Below are 21,651 nucleotides of genomic sequence, written 5' to 3'. Positions count from 1 at the left end.
GAAACGAGGACTCCAGAGAGTCTCAGCCCACAACAGCGATTCGGTGCGTGCGAAAGACCACGGCAGGCAGTCTCACGCGGAGACAGCCGCCCAGCCTAGGGGCACCACAGTGGGAGGGGGGGCCTGCCTGCGTGGCGTCCTAGGCGGGGCGCAGGGCGCCTGCACGTGTCGTCTCGGGCACATGCTGGTGGGTGCGTGTGTGAGCTGGGGCGGGGTGGGCCCCAGGAGCGCCCGCGGGCTGCCGGTCGGGCGCAGGCTGAGTCACGGCCGCGCTAGCCTTTTATAAACGCTGGGAGACTCACGGAAGCCGCTGGGCAGCCCGCTAGCCCGCAGCTCCACGCTCCAATAAGAGCGCCCGGCCCCTCGCTCCCAAAGGCCGCCAAACGCCTCCAGTCCCGAGGGCGCCATGAGGAACGGATGCTGCGTCCCGCTGCTGCTCTTGCTGCTGCTGTCGCCGCAGCTGTTCACGCCCCCTGCGGGGGATGCCGCCGTCATCACCGGGGTAAGCAGCCCAGTGCACCTGTCTGCCGGAGGTGCCCAAGGGGGCTGGGGAAGGGGACAGAGATGGGGAGGCGAGGGGCACAGGGAAGGTTGCCCGAGACTGAACACCTGCCCCGGACGCCCCGTGGCGCACTTAGAAAAAGTGCCCAGCTCAGGAAGCAGCTGACGGCGCGGGACATTGGGTGCGCCCTGGAAGAAAAAGTCACCAAAGTACCACTCTCCTACCTTTATCACCACTTTTTTTCGCGCCTGCTTCTTCTTTATCCGCACAACCTCTCTCCTCCAGTTCGGTCTGTTTTTCTGTTCAGGTAAAAGATATTTTTCAAAGTCTTCTCAAGCACTTTTTCAAGACGTTCCAACCTGTAATCTTGAAATTTGAGGGCCCTTCCTGAAATGTAAAGGGGCAGGGTGAACACCCCACATCCCGAGTCTTAATCCTATTGTAGTCGAGGACTTTATTCCCCATGCGTCCTCCACAGAAACCCTTTGAAATAACTGGGTCCCAGGCCGTATGTGCTTTTTGAAAAAGCAACGTGGACGCTTTCTTCTGGGTCCCAAGGCTCTTTTTTTTTTTTTCACCGTATTGAGGTTCTCCGTATAAAGTTTCCATTTCCAATTCCTGATAAAGCATCTCCAGTGCTCGGGAATAATTATGGAGTAGGTGGTCATGTGAATGATTTAGCTTAGAAAAGACGTCTTCATTTGGAAGCAGGAGCTAATTCACTTTTTTACCCACTTTTTTTCCCGGATCCGAAGGGTGCATTTACAGTACAGAATTAAAAAGTCTAATCTACTTTACATCAATAACACAAAACTGCTATCATTTCCTAGTTCAACTGCTTTACTCCCTTTTCTCAAGTCTAAAATTATTTTACATCTCCATTAAATTTCCTCAAATATCTAAGTGCACATTATAGGATTTAAATATAACCTCTGTGTTTAAATGATGATACATAGATAATAAAATAAAATTTAAATTTAAGGGAAATGTCAATATCTTGAGAACATAAAGCTCTATTTTACCTGTGTTAATTAGTAGCCTTAGAGCATATGTTAAGCCCAACAGTATTTGGTTCTACCCAGGAGATACGTAGTTATCAGCATTGTGATATTTATTAGAGTAGTTTAGAGTTTGGGATTTGTTTTTGTTTTTGTTTTTTTTACAAAATGTGTTTGAATAGTTTTGTCAGTAGCCAGCTGATGTGGTTGGAAAAAAGTTTTTATGGGTCTTTCTAATACATGAGGATTGAAACATGATGGTTTTCTTCCCCTCTTCTCCTGCTGGCTCGTTTTAAATTTCTCCTAATCCTCTGAGCCCAAAATTCTTTTGCAATGTAAGTATCTTTTTGTTCCATTCACAGGACAACAGAGTTTGAATAGATGTGCAATGGGTTAAGGATGAAGGGCATTAGGAAGCAGTTGTCTAATTAAAAATATATAAACCTATGCAATTCTTTGTAAATATTTCCAAGAACTGACGCTTCTTGTTACAAAATGAAATTTTTATCACATTGGATGTTTATCTATAGAGATTTAAGCTTGTTATATAGTTACAGGGGCTGTTTTGTTGCTGTCATTTTAACTCAGTGTTACAAAAAGAATTCCTTTAAAAGTCTCTGAAGCTACATGATAACAAAGAAACACACTTATGTCTCCATGACAGGAAGCATCTGGAGTCAAATGAAAATCTTAAGTAATTTATCTAGACAATATATTTATCTATATATTGTCTATAGTATGTTAAAATCCAAGTGATTGATTGAATTTTAAAAGATTTTTGGCTGGATTTTGACTGTCTTATAAAAAGAGTTGGTGGAGTTTCAGAATTCAAGGTCTTGAGCATCTGTTGAAATAAATTACTGCCTGAAACCTCCACTTTAAATATTTATTTGGTAATATGTGTAGTCTTTTTAAAAATGATTTATATGTTACATCAACTCATTAAAACATATTTGAAAAGATCACGTACTGAACATTTCATTTACGGAATGGACTGGCCATGTATATATGATACCTGGCATACAGATAAACGTTGGAAAATGAGAATGCTAAATATTTTCCTATAAATGTCCAAACACCCCAATGTGGAAATTATAGGTTTTTGTCCATCCAAATACTTATTTTAAGTAGGCTGAGAGAAAACTCTAGTGGAGGAAATAAATCAACTGTAAAGCAAGATCACTTTTAGTGAAAAGTAATGAATAAGAGTGTGCCCATATACGTATATTTATATTTTAAGAAGTTATGGCTGTCCTCAAAACTATGAACTTTGAAGGCATGTTTTAGTTGTTCCCAATAATTGTACATTTAAACTTGTGCTTATATGATAAACTTTTTAGTCTCTTACATACTGTGTAATTCATAATATCTTTATCTTATTGTTAGCAAAACAAATTACTGCACACCGTTCAAACAAAGCCTCCTAATTTTTATTGATTCTAAGAAAGAACAATAGTTCTTCAGGTCTATTTTCATGCATATAAATTTAGACTTTTTTATTTATTTCTATTTAGTAGAGTATAGAAATTCCCCCATAGCTGATTCTTTAATTATATGTATTTCACAATTTTTATATTGGGAACAGGTGCCTTGAGTAATCACTGCAGTAGATAATTGTATTTCCTCATCTGATGGCTCTGACAGTATAGTTCAGTTGATTTTGTATGTACACATATGTATATCCTAAGCCAATAATTTTCTTTTTTCAGGTTACTCACTGGGGATATGTGTGAAAAAAGAGTATCATAAGGGAAAGTCTTGGTCTGTCCATTCTCAACCTATGAGATTTCTTTCTTTGAAAGGAAAATGGTAACAATGAAGTCAGTGGTATGAGAAATATCAAGTCTCATGAACTAGGATGCAAATATTTGAAAGGGAAAATGAGCACTTGTAAAATTTACATCAGTGCCTTTCTGGGTCTGGAGCAGTTCATGGCAGATTTAGAGGCCATTTAAACCCCTTTTGGAAATGGGGCCCAATGTATTCTGCAGTTAATAGTCATAAAATCTTACGACTTGATTTATGTGTTTCCTAATGGACATGTATGCTATAAGACTAATATATATTCATTTTGTTCAAGTTCAAAGCAAATTCAATAAAACACTAGAAAAAAGAGAGCTTTTTTTAAAAAATTGTTTTTAAGATTTTCATAATGTCTGAGCCATTTTTAGGCTATTTTTAAAAAACTGGGAAAATCTCTTCTGATAATATTTTATGGTAAATCTGTACAAATATATGAATATTACAGTTTTTGTATATATGATTATTAATAGAGTAGCAGTTGGATATTTACAGTGAATTTTTATTGCTAATTTTAGATTTTCTTAGCTTGAGTCTTTTCTGCTATCTGTATTTATCTATTTGCTTATTTCATTTCAGGCTTGTGACAAGGACCCCCAGTGTGGTGGAGGCATGTGCTGTGCTGTTAGTATCTGGGTTAAGAGCATAAGGATTTGCACACCTATGGGCAAAGTGGGAGACAGCTGCCATCCACTGACTCGTAAAGTTAGTATATATGTTTGCATTCATGGTAGTTCTCTTATGTTGCAGTACCCTTACCTTTGAGCAAAGTCTGTGTGACATGAAGCCCAAGGTAAAGTACTTGAAACTGGAAGTTAGAGATGATGATAATGGAAAACCACCTGCTCTTCCCTCTCCTCTTCTATTTGAAAGAATTGTGTCTACTAACATTCTTATTCTAGTGATCATTTGCATATCATTATGCTTATGACATTAGAGACATTTCATCATTTCAAACACATGAATTTGCTTAAAATCATTTAGGAATGCATACAGGTATAGGTTATTACATATACATATACATTACATATATGTATACATTATACTATTGTATGCTTCTTTGCAGAAATCAGAGTATGGAAGTTCTTGAAAAGACTTTTAATATCAGGCCTACTGATAAGGCAGAAGTAAAGAAGTTGTGTGTTGTGGTGGAGGCATGCACTGTGTTGTTAGTTTCTGGGTTAATAACTTAAGGATTTGGATTCCAATGAGCAAAGGTGGGAGACAGTTTTGTTTTTCAGAAAATTATCAATAATACAACTAGTTTTGTATCTTAATTCAAGATACAAAAGTAATTGACTCTATCTACAGAATAAATTGTTCACAATCCTAGAGGTGAATGATAGTTAATTTTCTAATGTATCTTATCTAATAGTTTAATATCAGAGTGACCTAAAACACACTTTCAAAGAGTTATTGGCAGTAAGTGGTATGATCATATGATAGCAGGGTTGGATAGGACTCTGGAGGTTGTGTTGCAGATTCTTACATCTACAGGTGCCAAACAGGTTTACACTGCTTCTGGAAGGGGTAGATGGGAGGCAAGAGGGAACTGTGAAGGTGGGGAGCTTGGAAAGTTTTTGCACTTCAGATTAAAAACTTTTGAAGCACAGTATGATCTCAGCAAAATTCTCCAGGGATGCCAGGTTGCAGTGACTTGCTCTCCTAGTCCCATGTCCTCTTCTTACCCAGAGTAAGGTGAAATCCAAAGGCACAGCAAGACATGCCCCAGGCCAGGTAGTTTATTGGAGGCAGAGTTCAGTCTCTGCAGTATTCTCTCTATACTTTATTGAAGCAAACTGAATTCCTCCTCTACTTTTTATCACATGTGCATGGAGTTTGAAACTAGTAAAATCAAACATCTTCCCTGTACTCCACAGTTGAGGGTTAACTTAATATTTTGCCTTCCTTGGACTAAATGTAATGGGATAAATTGGCTTAGGTTTATTTCTGTGAGCTGTATGTAACAGGGACTCCGGTTGTTTGGACCAATCTGAAGACTGAGTGTGGCTTTCCTGTGGTTTCCTTGAGAAATACTTCCTGTTACATTTAGGCCGTTCCTCCCAAGGGGTTTGATCACTTGAGTCTGTACTGTCATTTTAAAACTTATTATGCACATTTTACTCTTGGCTATTTTAGAACAGGAAAAGTTTTAAACCGTTAGTCATCTGTCTCGATGCCAAACTCCCCATGAGGAGGTGAAGTTGGCCCAGCCACCTTTGGCATTGATCTCAGTTTGGTCCCGTTCCTCAATGAATGTCAGTCATCTTTTGTACACTTGAGCTGCTGTCACTGAAAAGCTTACTCCTAACTCAGTCTTCACCTTTAAGAACTATGTTGTTTTTATACAGTGTTAGCATTACCTCACATGCCCTAGGTAAGGGTCACTGTTTGCTGAAACAAGTGAAGAGTGACATATGCTGTGGAATCATTTTTGTATTAACAGCAATAATAGTTGCCACTTACTGAATGCTATGATGTGCCAGATATCCTATAGTAAATGTTGCATACATGTTTCTTAATTAATGCTCACAAGTCTATTGAGGGTTATTTTGTCAGTCTCCACACAGCAACGTTAAACCTCTGATGGCTTCAGTCACTAGTAGGTGTCACAAGGTAATAGGTCAGAGGTCAGACACCACATTTCATTTCTTGTCTGTGGTCTTGACCACTGTACTCTTCTTTCTCTGTGAAAGCTGTTGTTGTGTTTAATTTCAACATTTTTTAGTCCAATTAACCCAAACTGGTTTGTGTGGGTCAGAGGTTCACTGGGATGAGGGTTAACAGTCCAAAGTGGGAATTTGTCTCATACTATAGTTCTGATGCATTTTCCAAATCTGAGATAGTTTAAAAAGAGAACCTAATTGTTTCTCTGGTTCCCATATAGCTTCTGGTTCAAGTTTCATATAAGGTCAATTCTGAAAGTAAACAAAATTATTCTCCCATAAACCTGGGTATATTTCTATGCCTTTGTTTTTATCACAGTTTTAACAATGAAGTCTTTAATAATAGATTATGGCTTTCATAGTAGAATTAAGGGACAAGAAACGAAGTATTTTTAAAAATAAGATTTTATGTCACATCTGAACATTTGTCCCATTCAGATGCCCACTTGAAATTTGTTTCTAGAACTCAATGTTACACTTTTTCATATTGGTTATTTTTCTGTCTTAAAAAAACATTTTTGGTCACTTCAATAACCTATTTTTAGTCCCACAGTTGTTACTTCTTCTGGTTGAAATTAACCTAATTATCTTACTAAAAGTCAAGATTTTTCCAGAATATCTCTCAATTATATCCTATTCAAAACAACTCAGAAAAATTAATAAATATATTCTGGTGAAGCTCTACTCTGAAGTTTAGTGGCTCATTAGTAGATGGTAAAGAATGGAGACACAGTATAGAAAATTCTGTTTTAATGTGATGTGCTCATTATGCCCCCCATTTTTTAAAAAAAATGGGTTAACTGGTTGTGGTCACAGGAATTGGTGATCTAAAAACACAATGCTCTGAATAGGTGACGACTACCTCTGTTTAAATTTAAAGTTCCCATTCTGATTTGGCCTAGTCATTAGCCACAAATGTCTGTTCATTTTGATAAAGTGAATAATAGTTGATGAATGAAATTGAGAACTGTAGATAGGAAATGATAGCGCCTGAATTCATTTTACTATTTTATTTCACGTGCATCACCTAACTGGTAGAGTTTGCAGTCACTAATTGCTAGTCTATACTTTTATAATTATATAAATTTTAACTTTACATTTGATAATTCAAAAGTAGGGTAAAATACAACTCCATCTAAGGAGAACATATTTTCTAACCACATTTTCAGCAAGTAAATAATAGTTTTAACATGACTTCATTTTTAACAGTAAATTTTTTAACAATTAAGAATAAGTTACTGAATCATATGACTACAGGGAATACTTTGCTATTTTTTAAAGGTCCTTATTTTAATGACTGCTAATACCTATACTTTTCAGAGTTTACAAAGGGAAGTGAATTCTATTCCATTCTGTTTACCTGTTAGCTTTGGAGTTTATAATTATATGATTAATACTTTGTATTGCTTATTATTTTATGAAATTTTCAAGTTAACCATATTTCCTCTCAAAATTTAATCTTTTTATATTTTGCTCCATTTTTCCTGTCAACGTTTAAAAATTTTAAATGTTGCTTTTTTCTTTTTTAAAACTATTTTATTGTTGTTCAATTACAGTTGTCTACATTTCCCCCCCAGGATTGCCCCTGACCCCAGCCAAATGCACCTCCCTCCCTAGGTTCCATGACCTCTTGCTTTTGTCCATGCATCCTTTATATTTATTCCTAAAAACCCTTCCCCTCATTATCCCCTCCCACCTCCCCTCCAGTTACTGTAAAACTGTTCTTGATTTCAATGTCTCTGGTTATATTTTGCCTGTTTTGTTCTTTTGTTGATTATGTCCCAGCTAAAGGTGAGATCATATAGTATTTGTCCCTCAACACCTGGTTTATTTCACTTAGCATAATGCTCTCCAGTTCCATCTATGCTGTCACAAAGGGTAGGAGCTCCTTCTTTCTCTCAGTTTCATAGTATTCCATTGTGTAAATATACCATAGTTTTTTGATCCACTCATATACTGATGGGCACTTAGGTTGCTTCCAGCACTTGACTATTATAAATTGTGCTGCTATGAACATTGGGGTACATGCATTTATTTGGATTGGTGTTTCAGAGTTCTTAGGATATAATCCTAGTAGTGGAATTGCCAGGTTAAAAGGCAGTTCCATTTTTAGTTTCCTAAGGAAATTCTATACTGTTTTCCACAGTGGTTGCACCAGTCTGCATTCCAACCAACAGTGTACTAGGGTTCCCTTTTCTCCACAGTCTTTCCAACACTTTGTTTATGATGGCCATTCTGACTACTGTGAAGTGGTATCCCATTGGGGTTTTAATTTGCATCTCCCTGATGGCTAGTGATGCTGAGTATATTTTCATATGTCTATGGGCCCTCTGTATGTTCTCCTTGGAGGAGTGTCTGTTCAAGTCTTTTGCCCATTTTTCATTGGGTTTTTTGTCTTCCTGGAGTGGAGTTGTGTGAGTTCTTTATATATTTTGGACATCAAACCCTTGTCTGAGGTATCATTGGCAAATATGTTTTCCCATATAGTTGGTTCTCTTTTCATTTTAATGCTGTTTTCTTTAGCCATACAGAAGCTTTTTAATTTGATGAGGTCCCATTTGTTCATTCTTTCCTTTATGGCCCTTGCTTTAAGGGATATATCAGTGAAGATGTTGCTGCATGAAGTATCTGAGATTTTCTTTCTGATGTTTTCCTCCAGGACTTTTATAGTGTCACAACTTATATTTAAGTCTTTTATCCATCTCGAATTTATTTTTGTGTATGGTGTAAGTTGGTGATCAAGTTTAAATTTTTTGCATGTAGCTGTCCAGGTCTCCCAACACCATTTGTTGAAGAGGCTATTTATGCTTCTGCCCCCTTTGTCAAATATTAATTGACCATAGACATTTAAGTTTATTTCTGGGTTCTCTGTTCTGTTCCATTGGTCCATGTTTCTGTTCTTGTGCCTGTACCAGGCTGTTTAGATAACAATGACCTTGTAATACAGTTTGATATCAGGTATTGTGATCCCTCCTACTTTGGTCTTCTTTCTCAAACTTGCTGCAGCTACTCAGGGCCACTTATGGTTCCATATAAATTTCCGAAATGTTTTGTTCTATTTCTGTGAAATATATCATTGGCATTTTAATGGGGATTTCCTTAAATCTATACATCGCTTTGGGTAGTATGGACATTTTGATGATGTTAATTTTTCCAATCCATAAGCATGGTATATGCTTGAATTTGTTTGTATCTTCCCTAATTTCTTTCTTCAGTGTTGTGTAGTTTTCTGAGTACAGGTCTTTTACCTCCTTGGTTAGGTTTATTCCTAGGTGCTTTATCTTTCTTGTTGCTAGATCAAATGGGATCTTTTCCCTGATTTCTGTTTCTGATATTTTATTGTTTGTGTACAAAAATGCCTTTGATTTCTGAATATTGACTTTGTATCCTGCTGTTTTGCCAAATTCTCTTATTAGGTCTAGTAGTTTTTTGGTGGAGTCTATAGGATTTTCTGTGTACACTATCATGTCATCTGCAAACAATGACAGTTTTACTTCCTCCTTTCCAATTTTGTTGCCTTTTATTTCCTTTTCTTGTCTAATTGCTGTGCCTAGGACTTCCAATACTATGTTGAACAGGAGTGGTGAAACCTGGCATCCTTGTCTTGTTCCTGAACTTAGTGGGAAAGCTCTAAATTTTTGCCCATTGAGTATGATTTTGGCTGTAGTGCTCTGATATATGGCCTTTATTATGTTGATGAATGCTTCCTCTATTCCCACTCTGCTAAATTTTTATCATAAATAGGTGTTGTACCTTACCACATGCTTTTTCTGCATCTATTGATATGATCGTGTGATTTCTTTCTTTTGTTTGTTTATTTGATATATTACATTTATTGATTTGCAAATATTGTACTATCCTTGCATCCCTTGCATGAATCCCACTTGAACATGTTGTGTATGATCTTTTTAATGTATTGCTGGATGTGATTTGCCAATATTTTGTTGAGGATTTTAGCATCTATGTTCATCAGAGATATTGGCATGAAGCCTTCTTTCTTTGCTATGTCTTTATGTGCTTTTCAGATTAGGATGATATGGCTTCATAAAAACAGTGGTGTCTTCCATCTTCTTGAATTTTTTGGAATAGTCTGTGAAGGATAGATGTTAGTTCATCCTTAGATGCTTTGTAAAATTCTCCTGTGAAATCTTCTGGTCCAGGGCTTTTGTGTGTAAGGAGCTTTTTAATTACTCCTTCAGTTTTGTCAGCTATTACTGGTCTGTTCAGGCTTTCTGCTTCTTCTTCATTGAATTTTGAAAAATTATATTTTTCTAGAAATTTGTCCATTTGCCCTAGATTTTCAAATTTCTTGGCATATTGTTCTTTGTAGTAATTTTTTACAAGCCTTTGTATTTCTGTGGTATTGGTTGTAATCTGTCCTATTCCATTTCTGATTGTGTTTATTTGAGTCCTTTATTTTTTTTCTTGATGAATCTGCTTAGATGCTTGTTGATTTTGTTTATCTTCTCAAACAACCAGCTCCTGTATTTATTGATCTTCAGAATTGTGCTTTTAGTCTCTATGCCATTTAATTCTGCTGTGATCTTGGCTATTTCCTTTTTTCTACTTGCTCTGGGTTGCCTTTGTTGTTGTTCCTTGAGTTCTTGTAGGTATAGGGTTAGGTCATTTACTTGAAATGTTTCTGTCTTTTTTAGGTAGGTCTGTATCACTATGAACTTCCCTCTCATAACTGCCTTTGCTGTGACCCATAAGTTTGGGGTTATTATGAGTTCATTTTAATTTGTGTCCAGAAACTTTTTGATTTCCTCTTTAGTCTCATTCTTGACCCATTCACTGTTTAATAGCATGCTATTCTATCTCCGTGAGTTTGAGTGTTTGGAGTTTTTTTCCTTGAAGTTTATTTCTAGTTATAGCCCCTTGTGGTCTGAGAAAATGCTTGATGTGATTTCAATTTTCTTGAATTTGTTGAGGCTTGTTTTGTGTCCTGTCATGTGGTCTATCTTTGAAAATGTTCCATGTGCGTTTGAAAAGAATGTGTATTTAGCTTCTTTGGGATGAATGACTCTCTCTATATATACCAGTTAAGTCCATTTGATCTAGGACATTGTTAAATGGCACAATATCTATGTTGTCCATTTTTGGCAGTGGGCTGTTAAAATCTACTACTATAATTGTATTGCTGTCAATATCTTTCTTGAAGTCCTCCAATATTTTCTTTATGTATTCGAGTGCTACTATGTTGGGTGCATATATATTTACAATGTTTATGTCTTCTTGATGGATTCTTCCCTTGAGTATTATGAAGTGACCTTTTGGGTCTCTTTTTATGGCTCTTGTTCTGAAGTTTATTTTACCTAATATGAATATTGCTACCCCAGCTTTTTTTCCCCCTGTTTGTTTGCTTGGAATACTTTTCCAGCCCTTCACTTTCAGTCCATGTACATCTTTTTTTCTGACGTGGGTCTCTGGTAGGTGGCATATGTGTGGGTTGTGACTTCTTATCCAGTCAGCTATTCTATGTTTTTTGATTGGAGCATTTAATCCATTTACATTTATGGATATTATTGACAAATACTTATTCATTGCCATTTTTTTGTACATGTGTTCTTCTCTCTCTCACTTCTTCCTGTTTTAAAGCAGACCCTTTAGTATCTCTTGCAGAGCTTGTTCGGAGGAGTTATATTCTTTCAAGCTTATTTTGTCCAGGAAAATCCTTATTTGGCCTTCCATTTTAATTGAGAGCCTTGCTGGATAAAGTAGTCTTGGTTACAGGCTTTTGGTTTTCATTACTTGGAATATTTCTTGCCATTCTCGTCTGGCTTAGAGCGTTTCCATTGAGAAGTCAGCTGCTACTCTTATTGGTGCTCCCTTGTATGTTACTTCCTGTTTCTCCCTTGCTGGCTTGAAGATTCTCTCTTTGTCTTGGAATGTTGCCAGTTTAATTATGATGTGTCTTGAAGTGGACCTCTTTGGGTTCCTCTTGATTGAGACTCTGTGTTTCCTGGATTTGTGTGACTTTTTCTCTCATCAAATTAGGGAAGTTTTCCATCATTGCTTTTTCAAACAGGTTTTCTATCCCTTGCTCTTCTTCTCATTCTAGTATCCCTATTATACAGATATTACTATGTTTCATGTTGTTGTGCATCTCTTTTACTATCTCTTCATTCTTTCTGAGTCTGTTTTCTCTTTCTTGATCTTTCTGGGTGCTTATTTCTACCTTTCCTCCAGCTAGCTGATCCAATCCTCTGCTTCATCTAGCCTACTTTTGATTCCTTCTACTGTGTTCTTCAATTCAGAAATTGTATTCTTCATTTTCTCTTGGCCCTTGTTGATAGGTTCTATTTCCTTTTTCATGTTGATATAGTTTGCAGTAAGTCATCATAGTTTCCCTGTAGTTTTTGGTAATTCTCAGTGAGCTCATTGAGCTTCCTTATAACAATTGCTTTGAACTCAATATCTGCTAGTTGACTTGCCTGTATTTCATTTAGCATTCTTTCTGAGGCTTCCTCCTTTCCTTTTATCTGGGGATTATTTCTTTGCCTTCCCCTTGTTTGTGAGACTCTTCTTGTTAGCCTCTGCTTCTTAAATTGACCTGTTCTGACTCCCTGGGTTTATGGTGTGAACTTCTGTGGTAGAAGGCCTGTGAGATTCAGTAGTGCAGTCTCCTTGATCTCCTGAGCTCAGTTTTCTTGGGCTGTCATTTATGTTGGCTCTCTCTATGTCTTTGGGTTTTGATTGTTTTGGGGTCTTTCTTTGGTGGGTCCTTCCCTCCAGCTGGTCAACTGAGGGTCACTCTATCCACCACATCTTGTATTCTGATTTGCTTGTGTAGGCAGGTTGTGTTGAAGCTGGTTCTTCTGTGTGTACTAGGTTTTGAATCTTCTCTCTCTCTCTTGTTCAGTTGTTTGTTCTGGGTAATTTCTTCACCATTTAGTTGTATTTCCAGATCGGTCCTGGGTGGAGGTTAGTGTGGTTTCCACTCCCTCCTTCACCTTGTTCCATTGTTATCTGTTGGTGGTTCCTTTGTTGTTGGGTTTCCTCTTCCAGCAGATATCCTGGTGTTCACAGCTTCCACCTACTCTTTTTTGTGATCAGTTGGAGGGGGGAGGCAAAATGGATTAAGACAGTGGGAGTGTATTCTATGGGATTTATAGTACCAACCCAAAGACAAGAGATAAGAATTTCTTTGAATATATGTAGTGTTAACCGTGATATTTCACCCAACCAGCCACTTTTTGGAAAGGGTGGAAAAAAGATAAGACTTCTGTTGGGGAGGGAGGGATTTTGAGTTGGATCTAGAAAGCAGTGACCTTGTTGGAGGTCACATTATGAGGTAAATTGAGAGTAAAAGATAGAAAATAGGTGTAGATGTGAGAGAATAAAGATAACCACAACAGTAATAAAGTTCCAGAAACAGTGAAGTGAACCAAGATCCAGGAGGGGTGCTGTGTAGTATTTACAATTGTATGGAACAACAATTATTTACAGTAGTAATGGAGCAACAATCATATGATAGAATCTGTGTGATCTGAATAACAAGAATAGTAAGTACACAACCCAGAGTAGTATGCTATTGAGACACCAGTGAAGTGAAAGATGGAAAATTAAAAATACACTATGAAGGAGGGAACAAGAAAAACCAGTCAAACAATGCAATTTAACAAACAAAGCAAAGAAGACTAAACAGAAAGAAGAGAGGTAAAAACACACTAATACAATAAAAGATGTAAAAATAATGAAAATAACAATAATATAAATATACAATAACTTGCAAGTTCTGTGGAATAACAAAGTAAAATTTGTCTCACTGTCTCAGTTATTGGGATGACCCCTCTTTGGGTCTAACTCTGGTCCTTTCACAGCTTCAGGTTTTATTGTCTCACTTGCAGAAATTTAAAAAAAGAAAGAAGGAATGCTAAAAAGAAGAATTTTTTAAAAGCCTCCTGCTGGCTTTAAACTGCCCAAACCAGTTCTGCTGGTCTTCCTGACAGCAGCAGGCTGACAGAGATTGGTTTGGCTTTTCTTGCTTCCTGTGGTTTTGTGGGGATGGGGGCCAGGTCTGAGCTACGTTCTTTGCAGCTGCCCAGTTCCTCAGTTTGCTGCCAGGCCTCCAGTGCCCTTCTGCTCCTGGCTTATGCCTTCAGTCCACCAGCTGTGCTGACCCTTGAGGTGCAGCAATTAGGGCCACTCACATACCACCTTCTCATTCTTTGCTATCCTAGATGCTAGGGACTCTCAGAGTCTCTTCAGGGTAGTTCAGCTCCCCCACTGAGTTAAGTATTTCTGGGGATTGCTGACTTCCTGAGCCTTGCTGCTCTCTTCTGTGTGGGAGTCTCCACCTTCTTCTTAGGAGCAGTCACCCTGTTGGGTGGGGGCGCCCCCATGGCTGCAGTGGCTGATGCAGGTGAGCACCTCCTCTGCCGCTGCAGCCAGGGCAGTGGGGTTGGGTGTGCACTGGCCTTCACTGCTGTGGTGGCAGCCATGGAGGGTGGGGGGAGGCAGCTGGATCAGTACCGCACCACTGTGGTTGTGGGCGCAGTTGGGCACCCTGTGCTGCTGAGGCTAGGGGTAGGGTAGGGGTGCAGCCATGGTCCTGGCAGCAGAGGCTGGCCCAGGACAAGGCTGTGGGTACCCAGCTGGGGGAAGTGGGGGTGATGCTGCAGGAGAATTCCCTCAACAGCCACTGAGTGACTCTTTTTTTTCCTTTTTGAAAAAGTTCCTGCTGTTCAAGCCTGCTGCTCCAAATAAGCACCTGGCCTCTCTCTCTCTCACACAGCCCAACTGTTCAACCAGACCAGAAACTCCCAGGTCAGGGTTCATCACTGCCCAGCTCTCCCCAGCTGTCCATATTCTCAGCAGGTGCACACTGCCCCTGTTGTTTGCCTTTGTCCTTATTCCCCCCAGTGACTTTAAGCATCCAGGTCTGTTCTGGTGCTGCTCAAACCTCCCAGTTTGTCAGGGGAGAAAGTCGTTGACCTGGCTCTCTCCCAAGAATCCTGCGGCAGACCTAGCTGGTGCTGGGCCTAGGGCTGCAGCAACCCTGGTCCCCACACTGGTCTCAGGGACCTTATTATCCCAAAGTAGTCTCCTTACCATCTGATTTTTCAATGTCCCTACAATTTTTGGCCTCCAACCTTCATATATGGGCAGATACCATTGGCTGTTCACTCTGTTCCTCCCAAGATCGGCTAGGTGTTCCACCTGTGCACAGGGGGAAGTGGACTCCACTCCTACCTATCTTACCACCATCTTCCTCATTCTTAAAGGTTTGCTTTTTGTGTTTAGCTGTACTGTAAAACTTGACAAATACATTTTTCATTTCTGAAGGAAAAATTCAAATTAAATCATGGGCCTTTTGTTTATGTAAAAAGAAAATGGAAGATTTAAAAAATTATTAACTGTTTCTGTTATAGACTCAACCTGTGACAAAACATTGTAAGCATGGTTGTACTTTCAGGGTGGAGTATAAAATTTTTGAATTGGCAACTAAAATGTAACTTACATCACTACAAAATGTAGTGAAAGACAGGTGGAAGAAAGTATAATATGCTAATTGTCTCATCTTTCATATCATGGATATCAAGAACTCCTGTCTACTTTTGATTCTTGGGGAAGGATTATAGCTGTGATTACAGGTTGATTGGCCATTGGAAGAGAGATACTCAAAAAATAAATGTTTTGGTCTAATACAGAGTTTTTCAACCTGGACACTACCAATATCTGGGTCAGATAATTACATTTTGTAGAGAGCTGTCATGTGCATTGTGAGATATTTAATAGCATCCCTGGCCACTATCCACTATCTAGTTGTGACAACTAAAATGTCTCCAGACTATGACAATAGTCCCCTGGCAGGTTTGGGGCCATTTGGAGGGTGGGGTTGGGTATTAGAATCACCCTCGTTGAGCACCACTTTTCTAATAATCCATCTAGCTACAGGACACAGTATAAAAGATAAAGCACCCTCATTTCATTGGGAGCTTCAACAGCTACCCAAGCACACAGCTTCTTTTGACCTCTCACCCACATTGAGTGCCTGTGGCTGCCAAAGATGAGAGCTAAGTTATGTGGAGGATCCCCTTGATCCACAGAAACTACTATCCTTCTTTTTTTTGCAAATCTTTTATGACCCCATAGCCTAAGAGGCCCAAGGCCCGCATATCAACAGCTCCCCAACCCAAGTTCCACACCACCAGTGAGGCCAATGCACCATTTCTGTTTTTAGTCACACTTTCTGAGGGGACAGTGCAGTGGAAGGCCAAGGTCAGGGAGGCCTCCAGGGTCCCAGGCCCATGTTAACTCTTTACTCACAAGAGAGAGAGAGAAAAATGATTGTATTATTTAGTCTTATATGAATGCATACGTATTCAAAAGAATTGAAGAAACAATGTAAAACTTTACAAAATTAAGATACATAGTGATCTTCATAATTATTAGAAGCAGAAATTGTGGGAGCTGAGACTTTCAATTTTCATTTTATACACTATTCTGCCATTTGATTTTTTAAAGCTATGTACCTTTATTAAAAAATATTGTAACAAAAATGGTTTTATTTTAAATAAAATTACAATAGGACCAGTTTTTTAAATGTCACATGACTAGACTTTTCTTTCTATGTTCCATTATACTTTCTTCTGTAACAAAATTGTCTCTGTTTTGAGAAATCACACAAAAAAACTTTGTTTTGTCTCAGTGCTACTTCATTTTTTAAAAGGTGCTGCAAATGAATAAAGATCATGCCTTCACCAATGAGCTGCATGTTCTCCCTTGGTGTCTTCTAAAATTTGCTGTTTAGAGTTCCATTAGAAACATTGGATTGAGTACATAGTTGATTATAAAGTATACCATCAAGTGTGGGCTGAATGATTAGCCCTTGACTATATTTGTGCACCTGAATATGCATCTTTTGTAAGCACTTGCTTATATATTGGTGACCATCAGACACCTACTAGATTTGTCACACAATGTACACATATATAGATCTAGAAGTGAAGGGGCCAGTCAAGAAATTGGCAAGGATCTCTGAGTGTGTCAAGTTGGAAATTGTGGTCTTTGTTGCATTGAGCCTGTTCCATTCAGGAGTTGGTGTGTGGGGTGAGGATAGGTCATAGGACCTGAGATAGTTGTCCCTTTGCTTTCAGGGAAGTCACAGACTGATGGTGGCTGGGGTGCAGGAGGGAGACAGGCATTTAACAAATATTTTCTTAAGTGTCTTCTATGTACCAGACTAAGTGCTATGTGCTCATAAATAATATAGACTTGTCCCTTCTTCAAAGAGCCTAAGTCCAGGCATGGTGGTATTTGAGGAGAGGGCAAAATCTGGAAGAAAGTGGGACTGGATTTGACTATGACACTTTCCTTTTCTAGCTGGGTGTGACCTCAGTCAGGGACATTACTTCACCTCACGAGGAAGCCTTTTAGCTCATGTCAAAATGAGGACTGGCATGTGGGCCTTATTTGACATACACAATGCCTTACAAGGCCTGGCCCATGTCAGGCTGACACTGTTATTTTTCTTCTCTGTTTGCTATTGGTGCTGACAGCCCATGTTGCAAGCCAAAGAGTGATCATAGTGTTGTAATGCACAAGACCATAAGCACTGTGAGGGTACTTATTAGTAGCCTAAACTATCTTACTTATCTTTCATCATTAAAATGTGATCTCTGTGATGAGCAAGGGCTTTCCTGGTTTTGTTCATTGCTGTATCTGCAGCACCTGAAGTAGAACCTGACATGTTGGTGACACCAAGTAAATGTCTATTGAATGAATGAATGAATGAATGAATGAATAAAAGAAATATGCTTAGTATTTTCTAGGTACAAGAGTTTGACTTGCTCACTATAACTTTATTTCACTTATTTCAGGCTGCTTTTCCTTGCAGATTGCTGCCTATGTTAATTTTTCTCATCCTTAGCACTATTGACATTTTGGACTGGATGATTCTTTGCTGTGAGGACTGTCCAGTGGACTGTATGATGTTTGTCAACATCCTTGGCCTCTACCCACTAAATGTCAATAGTACTGCCCTCTCGATTTGTGAGAAACAAAAATGTTCTGTGGACCTTGCCTACATCCTCCAGGGCTGGGAGCATTGGGGGAAGCATCACCCTCAACAGAGAAACCACTAGTCTAAGCAGTAGCTTTAGTCTTGACAAAAAAGAAGCTCTCAAAGTCTCAGAAGGGATCATGAAGTTCATGGAGTATAACTCATACTATCCAGTAATTGTCCACACTAATCTATCTGTGCCCACATTCTCTGACATATTCTCAGTGGCAACAGATGAGCTAACCATCTGTGTATCTTTTTACACACAGTGACAGAACCATTCTGAGCATAAATCTGCATGGTGTTGATGGCCATGGTACCCATGTGTATGCAATGCCGTTAGAGCCCTGAAAGCAATGCCCTTTCAAAAAGACAGAGGCACGTGAATGTCTCTACCTGTCCATCACATTCATACCCTGCCCTCTTCTTGATTCCCTTTGTATATATTGATCTCAGTCATCTCCCTGGCCCTTCCAGAACCATTTTGGAAATGGGAGGCAGGAAAGAAGAAACAAGAAGAGAAGAAAAAGGAAAACAGAGGTAAGAAGACCAGGAGCATAGTACAACTCAGAGTTAACACTCAGCATAATTAGTCTTGACCCTTGTTGGATCTGTTCTATCAGTTCAACCCAAAAATAAAGTTAGAATGGTTCTGCCACTGTCTACAGACAGTTGTTCTTTCTTTTCTTTTTATGTATAAAATTATTTAGAAGGCATCGGAAGATGCATCTCAGATTTCTCATAAGGACATATAATTGGTGTGAGATGGCACCAATTCTATTTTGGTGAAATAGAATAAAAAATACACTAGCATTACACCAAATAAAGCATTTGAGTTGGAAAACAGGAAGGATGCATTTTCCTGCCATGTGTAAACTATAGAACGACCTGAGGCATGAGTCTCTACTAGCTTGCCTCTCTCACTTTAGCCTGAATCTGAGTAATTTGCTATCCCAATTCATTGATTCACCTGTTCTAAGCCTGGTGTTAAGTTTTCTTTAGCTTGCAAAGCAGGCAGTTTCCCATGAGGCACCATTCCTAAGGGAGTAAGGATAATTTTTGCACTCTGCCTCTAGAAAGCATACATATTTGGAGTGTTCCTAGCACTTGTTCCTAGCACAGAAAACCATCACACCAGTTGCTGGTTGACCCTTCTCAACCAGCTTCACTGGTGACATGGACAGGGCTCTTAGAACATTAGTTGAATGACTCTTGGGTTGAAGCTGGCCTTTCACTGCAGGCTCTCCCTAGGCAGGGTTTAGTTAGTTCCATTTCAGCAAATGGAGCTTGCCTACTTCTCTAACTTTCCTCTTGTTCCTCCTCCTTTCCCCCACCCCCAGAATTTTGATTCCTCTGACATCTGTGTGCAAACATGTGAAGCATGTTTATATATTGCTCATTGTCAGTGAATTTATATTTGCTTATTATATAGATGTAGTCATGCTATAGTGTAATGTTCTTCTGAAGGAGCTTCAGTAACAGAACACTATAAAAAGAATTAAAATGAGAAAAAGTAAAAGGCAGTATAGCTTGGTGGTTAAAAGCTTAGCCTCTGGTCCAGCTGCCAGCAAAGCTTCAAGTTCTGGATATATGACCTTAGGCAAGTTACTAATGTCTCCATGTCTCAGTCTCTCATCTATAAATGGGTATAATTAGTTGCCATCTTCAGAGTGGTTGTAAGGATGGAAAAGGATAATACATAAAAGTGCTAAGCATATTACCTGATGAATCATTAGCACTCAATAAATGCTAGCTATTAGTAAAAGAGATTTCTCAAGAATAGTTTGGTATGTTTTTTAATGTTTTCTGCTCTGACTCGGTTTTCTTTTTTATTTTAGGTTCCATATTTTGGGCGAAGAATGCATCACATGTGCCCATGTATGCCTGGCTTAGCCTGTTTACGGGCTTCATTCAACCGATTTGTCTGTTTAGCCCGAAAGTAATCACTTTAGACTAGAAACTTTAAATGTGAACAGCCACATGATTTCTGTAAAGTCTATTTTTTTTTGTGATTGTACCAAAAAATAGTATACCAGAAAGAAATGCTATTACTTCCTCAACTTTTCAAGTAACCTCTCTAGCTTTGATTTTAAATGACCTCTTTTTATTGAAAGGATTTTAACTTTGGATAGAAATGTAACGTGCAAGGTGTTACAGAATTAGTTCTCATTTCCCTGTTTGTTTTGATTTGGTTTTGCTTTTTAAAATGCCAGTAACCTATTTTCACAAAAATGAGGAGAATAAGAATTTGATATCTTGTCACAGAAACATTTTGTAAAAAACTCTCCTTCTCCCATCCCTGCCCCCTACACATACACACATCCTTGTTCACTCTTTGGTCTTTTGTCTCTCAATCATCAAAGAATTTTAAGGACCTCAGTTTATTCTTTGCCATTTCTCTCTCTGCCCCTCTGGCATTTAAAAATGTATACATGTCCTGGCTGGCGTAGCTCAGTGGATTGAGCACGGGCTGCGAACCAAAGTGTTGCAGGTTCGATTCCCAGTCAGGGCACATGTCTGGGTTGCAGGCCACGGCCCCCAGCAACCTCACATTGATGTTTCTCTCTCTCTCTCTCTCTCTCTCTCTCTCTCTCTCTCTCTCTCTCTCTCTCTCTCTCTTTCTCCCTCCCTTACCTCTCTAAAAATAAATAAATAAAATCTTAAAAAAAACATTTAAAAAATGTATACATGAGAAGGGGTGAGGGTGTTGTCCATATCCTTTAACTTGCTGGCAGAATCACTGATGGGAATCAAGCTTTTTTACTGATACTTAAACAGTGAAGAGTGTATAGTTGAACTAGACACTACAAAATTACATGGGGTGGAAGTTGGGGTGCTGCTAGACTCCACTGAACCTGTCTATGCAAAGGGGACCTCAGGTCTGCTGTATGACTATATGAGGACAGAAGGAATGGAAAGTCAAATTAATTTAGTCCAGATTTGTAGACTTGGTTTCTCTTTTAAGAGTTTCCAGTACAGTAGCAATTTTCAACCAGTGTGCTGTAAGAATTTTAAAAATATGCAATACCTAACTATTGAGTCAGGGACACTGACCTCTTTTCCCTTAGATTGTCAAATAAAAAATGACAACAGCCAATACAACAATAGCCATCTTGTGTGAATGAATCAAAATTATATCTATTTTTGTCAGATCAGCAAAAAATAATATATTTTTGGCATGCTGCAGAATTTTAGTAATTAGTTTATGTGTGCCATGAGATAAAAAATGTTGAAAATCTTCACAATACAGTTCTACATTTATTTCTTTTTATGAAATTAATTTTGTTAGAAAAATCTCAGAGTTAGAGATGTTCCCTAAAATGTCCCTTGGAGAGGAAGTATTGATTTTAACCTGGCATAACACTAGTTATCACTTTTAAATTGGTATTAAGTTGAATTTAAACTTCATTTGTAACCAAACGTTCTATTATAATGGATTGCCTAACATCCTGTCATTTGTACCTATGTAAAAATTCTGTATTAGAATAATGACAGTATTGTATATCATTTGATTTTAATATTATATTTTTATTTTTGTCACTGTTGTCTTCAGTTTTTATTACAAGCATATTTTTATATAGCCCACAATTGGCAGAGACTCTTCAGTTGGTAAAATAGCACTAGTAGTATGGTGCATTTTTATTTTACATATAGGAAAGTTCTGTTTGCATGAATTTT

At 38.5% G+C, this 21,651-nt stretch overlaps 1 protein-coding gene across 1 annotated transcript; it reads left to right on the top strand.

Moving 5' to 3' along the window:
- Positions 1-297: 297 nt before the first annotated feature.
- On the top strand, positions 298-20,372 carry PROK2 (prokineticin 2). Its single transcript, XM_045832467.1, has 3 exons — positions 298-502; positions 3,880-4,005; positions 19,812-20,372. The coding sequence occupies exons 1-3, from the start codon at positions 407-409 to the stop codon at positions 19,914-19,916; spliced, it is 327 nt and encodes a 108-aa protein (XP_045688423.1). The 5' UTR covers positions 298-406; the 3' UTR covers positions 19,917-20,372.
- The last annotated feature ends 1,279 nt before the right edge of the window (positions 20,373-21,651 follow it).

The sequence above is a fragment of the Phyllostomus hastatus genome, unplaced genomic scaffold (assembly GCF_019186645.2).
Source record: "Phyllostomus hastatus isolate PE091 unplaced genomic scaffold, TTU_PhHast_1.1 phas_contig_16, whole genome shotgun sequence".
Classification (NCBI taxonomy): domain Eukaryota; kingdom Metazoa; phylum Chordata; class Mammalia; order Chiroptera; family Phyllostomidae; genus Phyllostomus; species Phyllostomus hastatus.
This window is presented reverse-complemented; position numbering and strand designations above follow the sequence as displayed.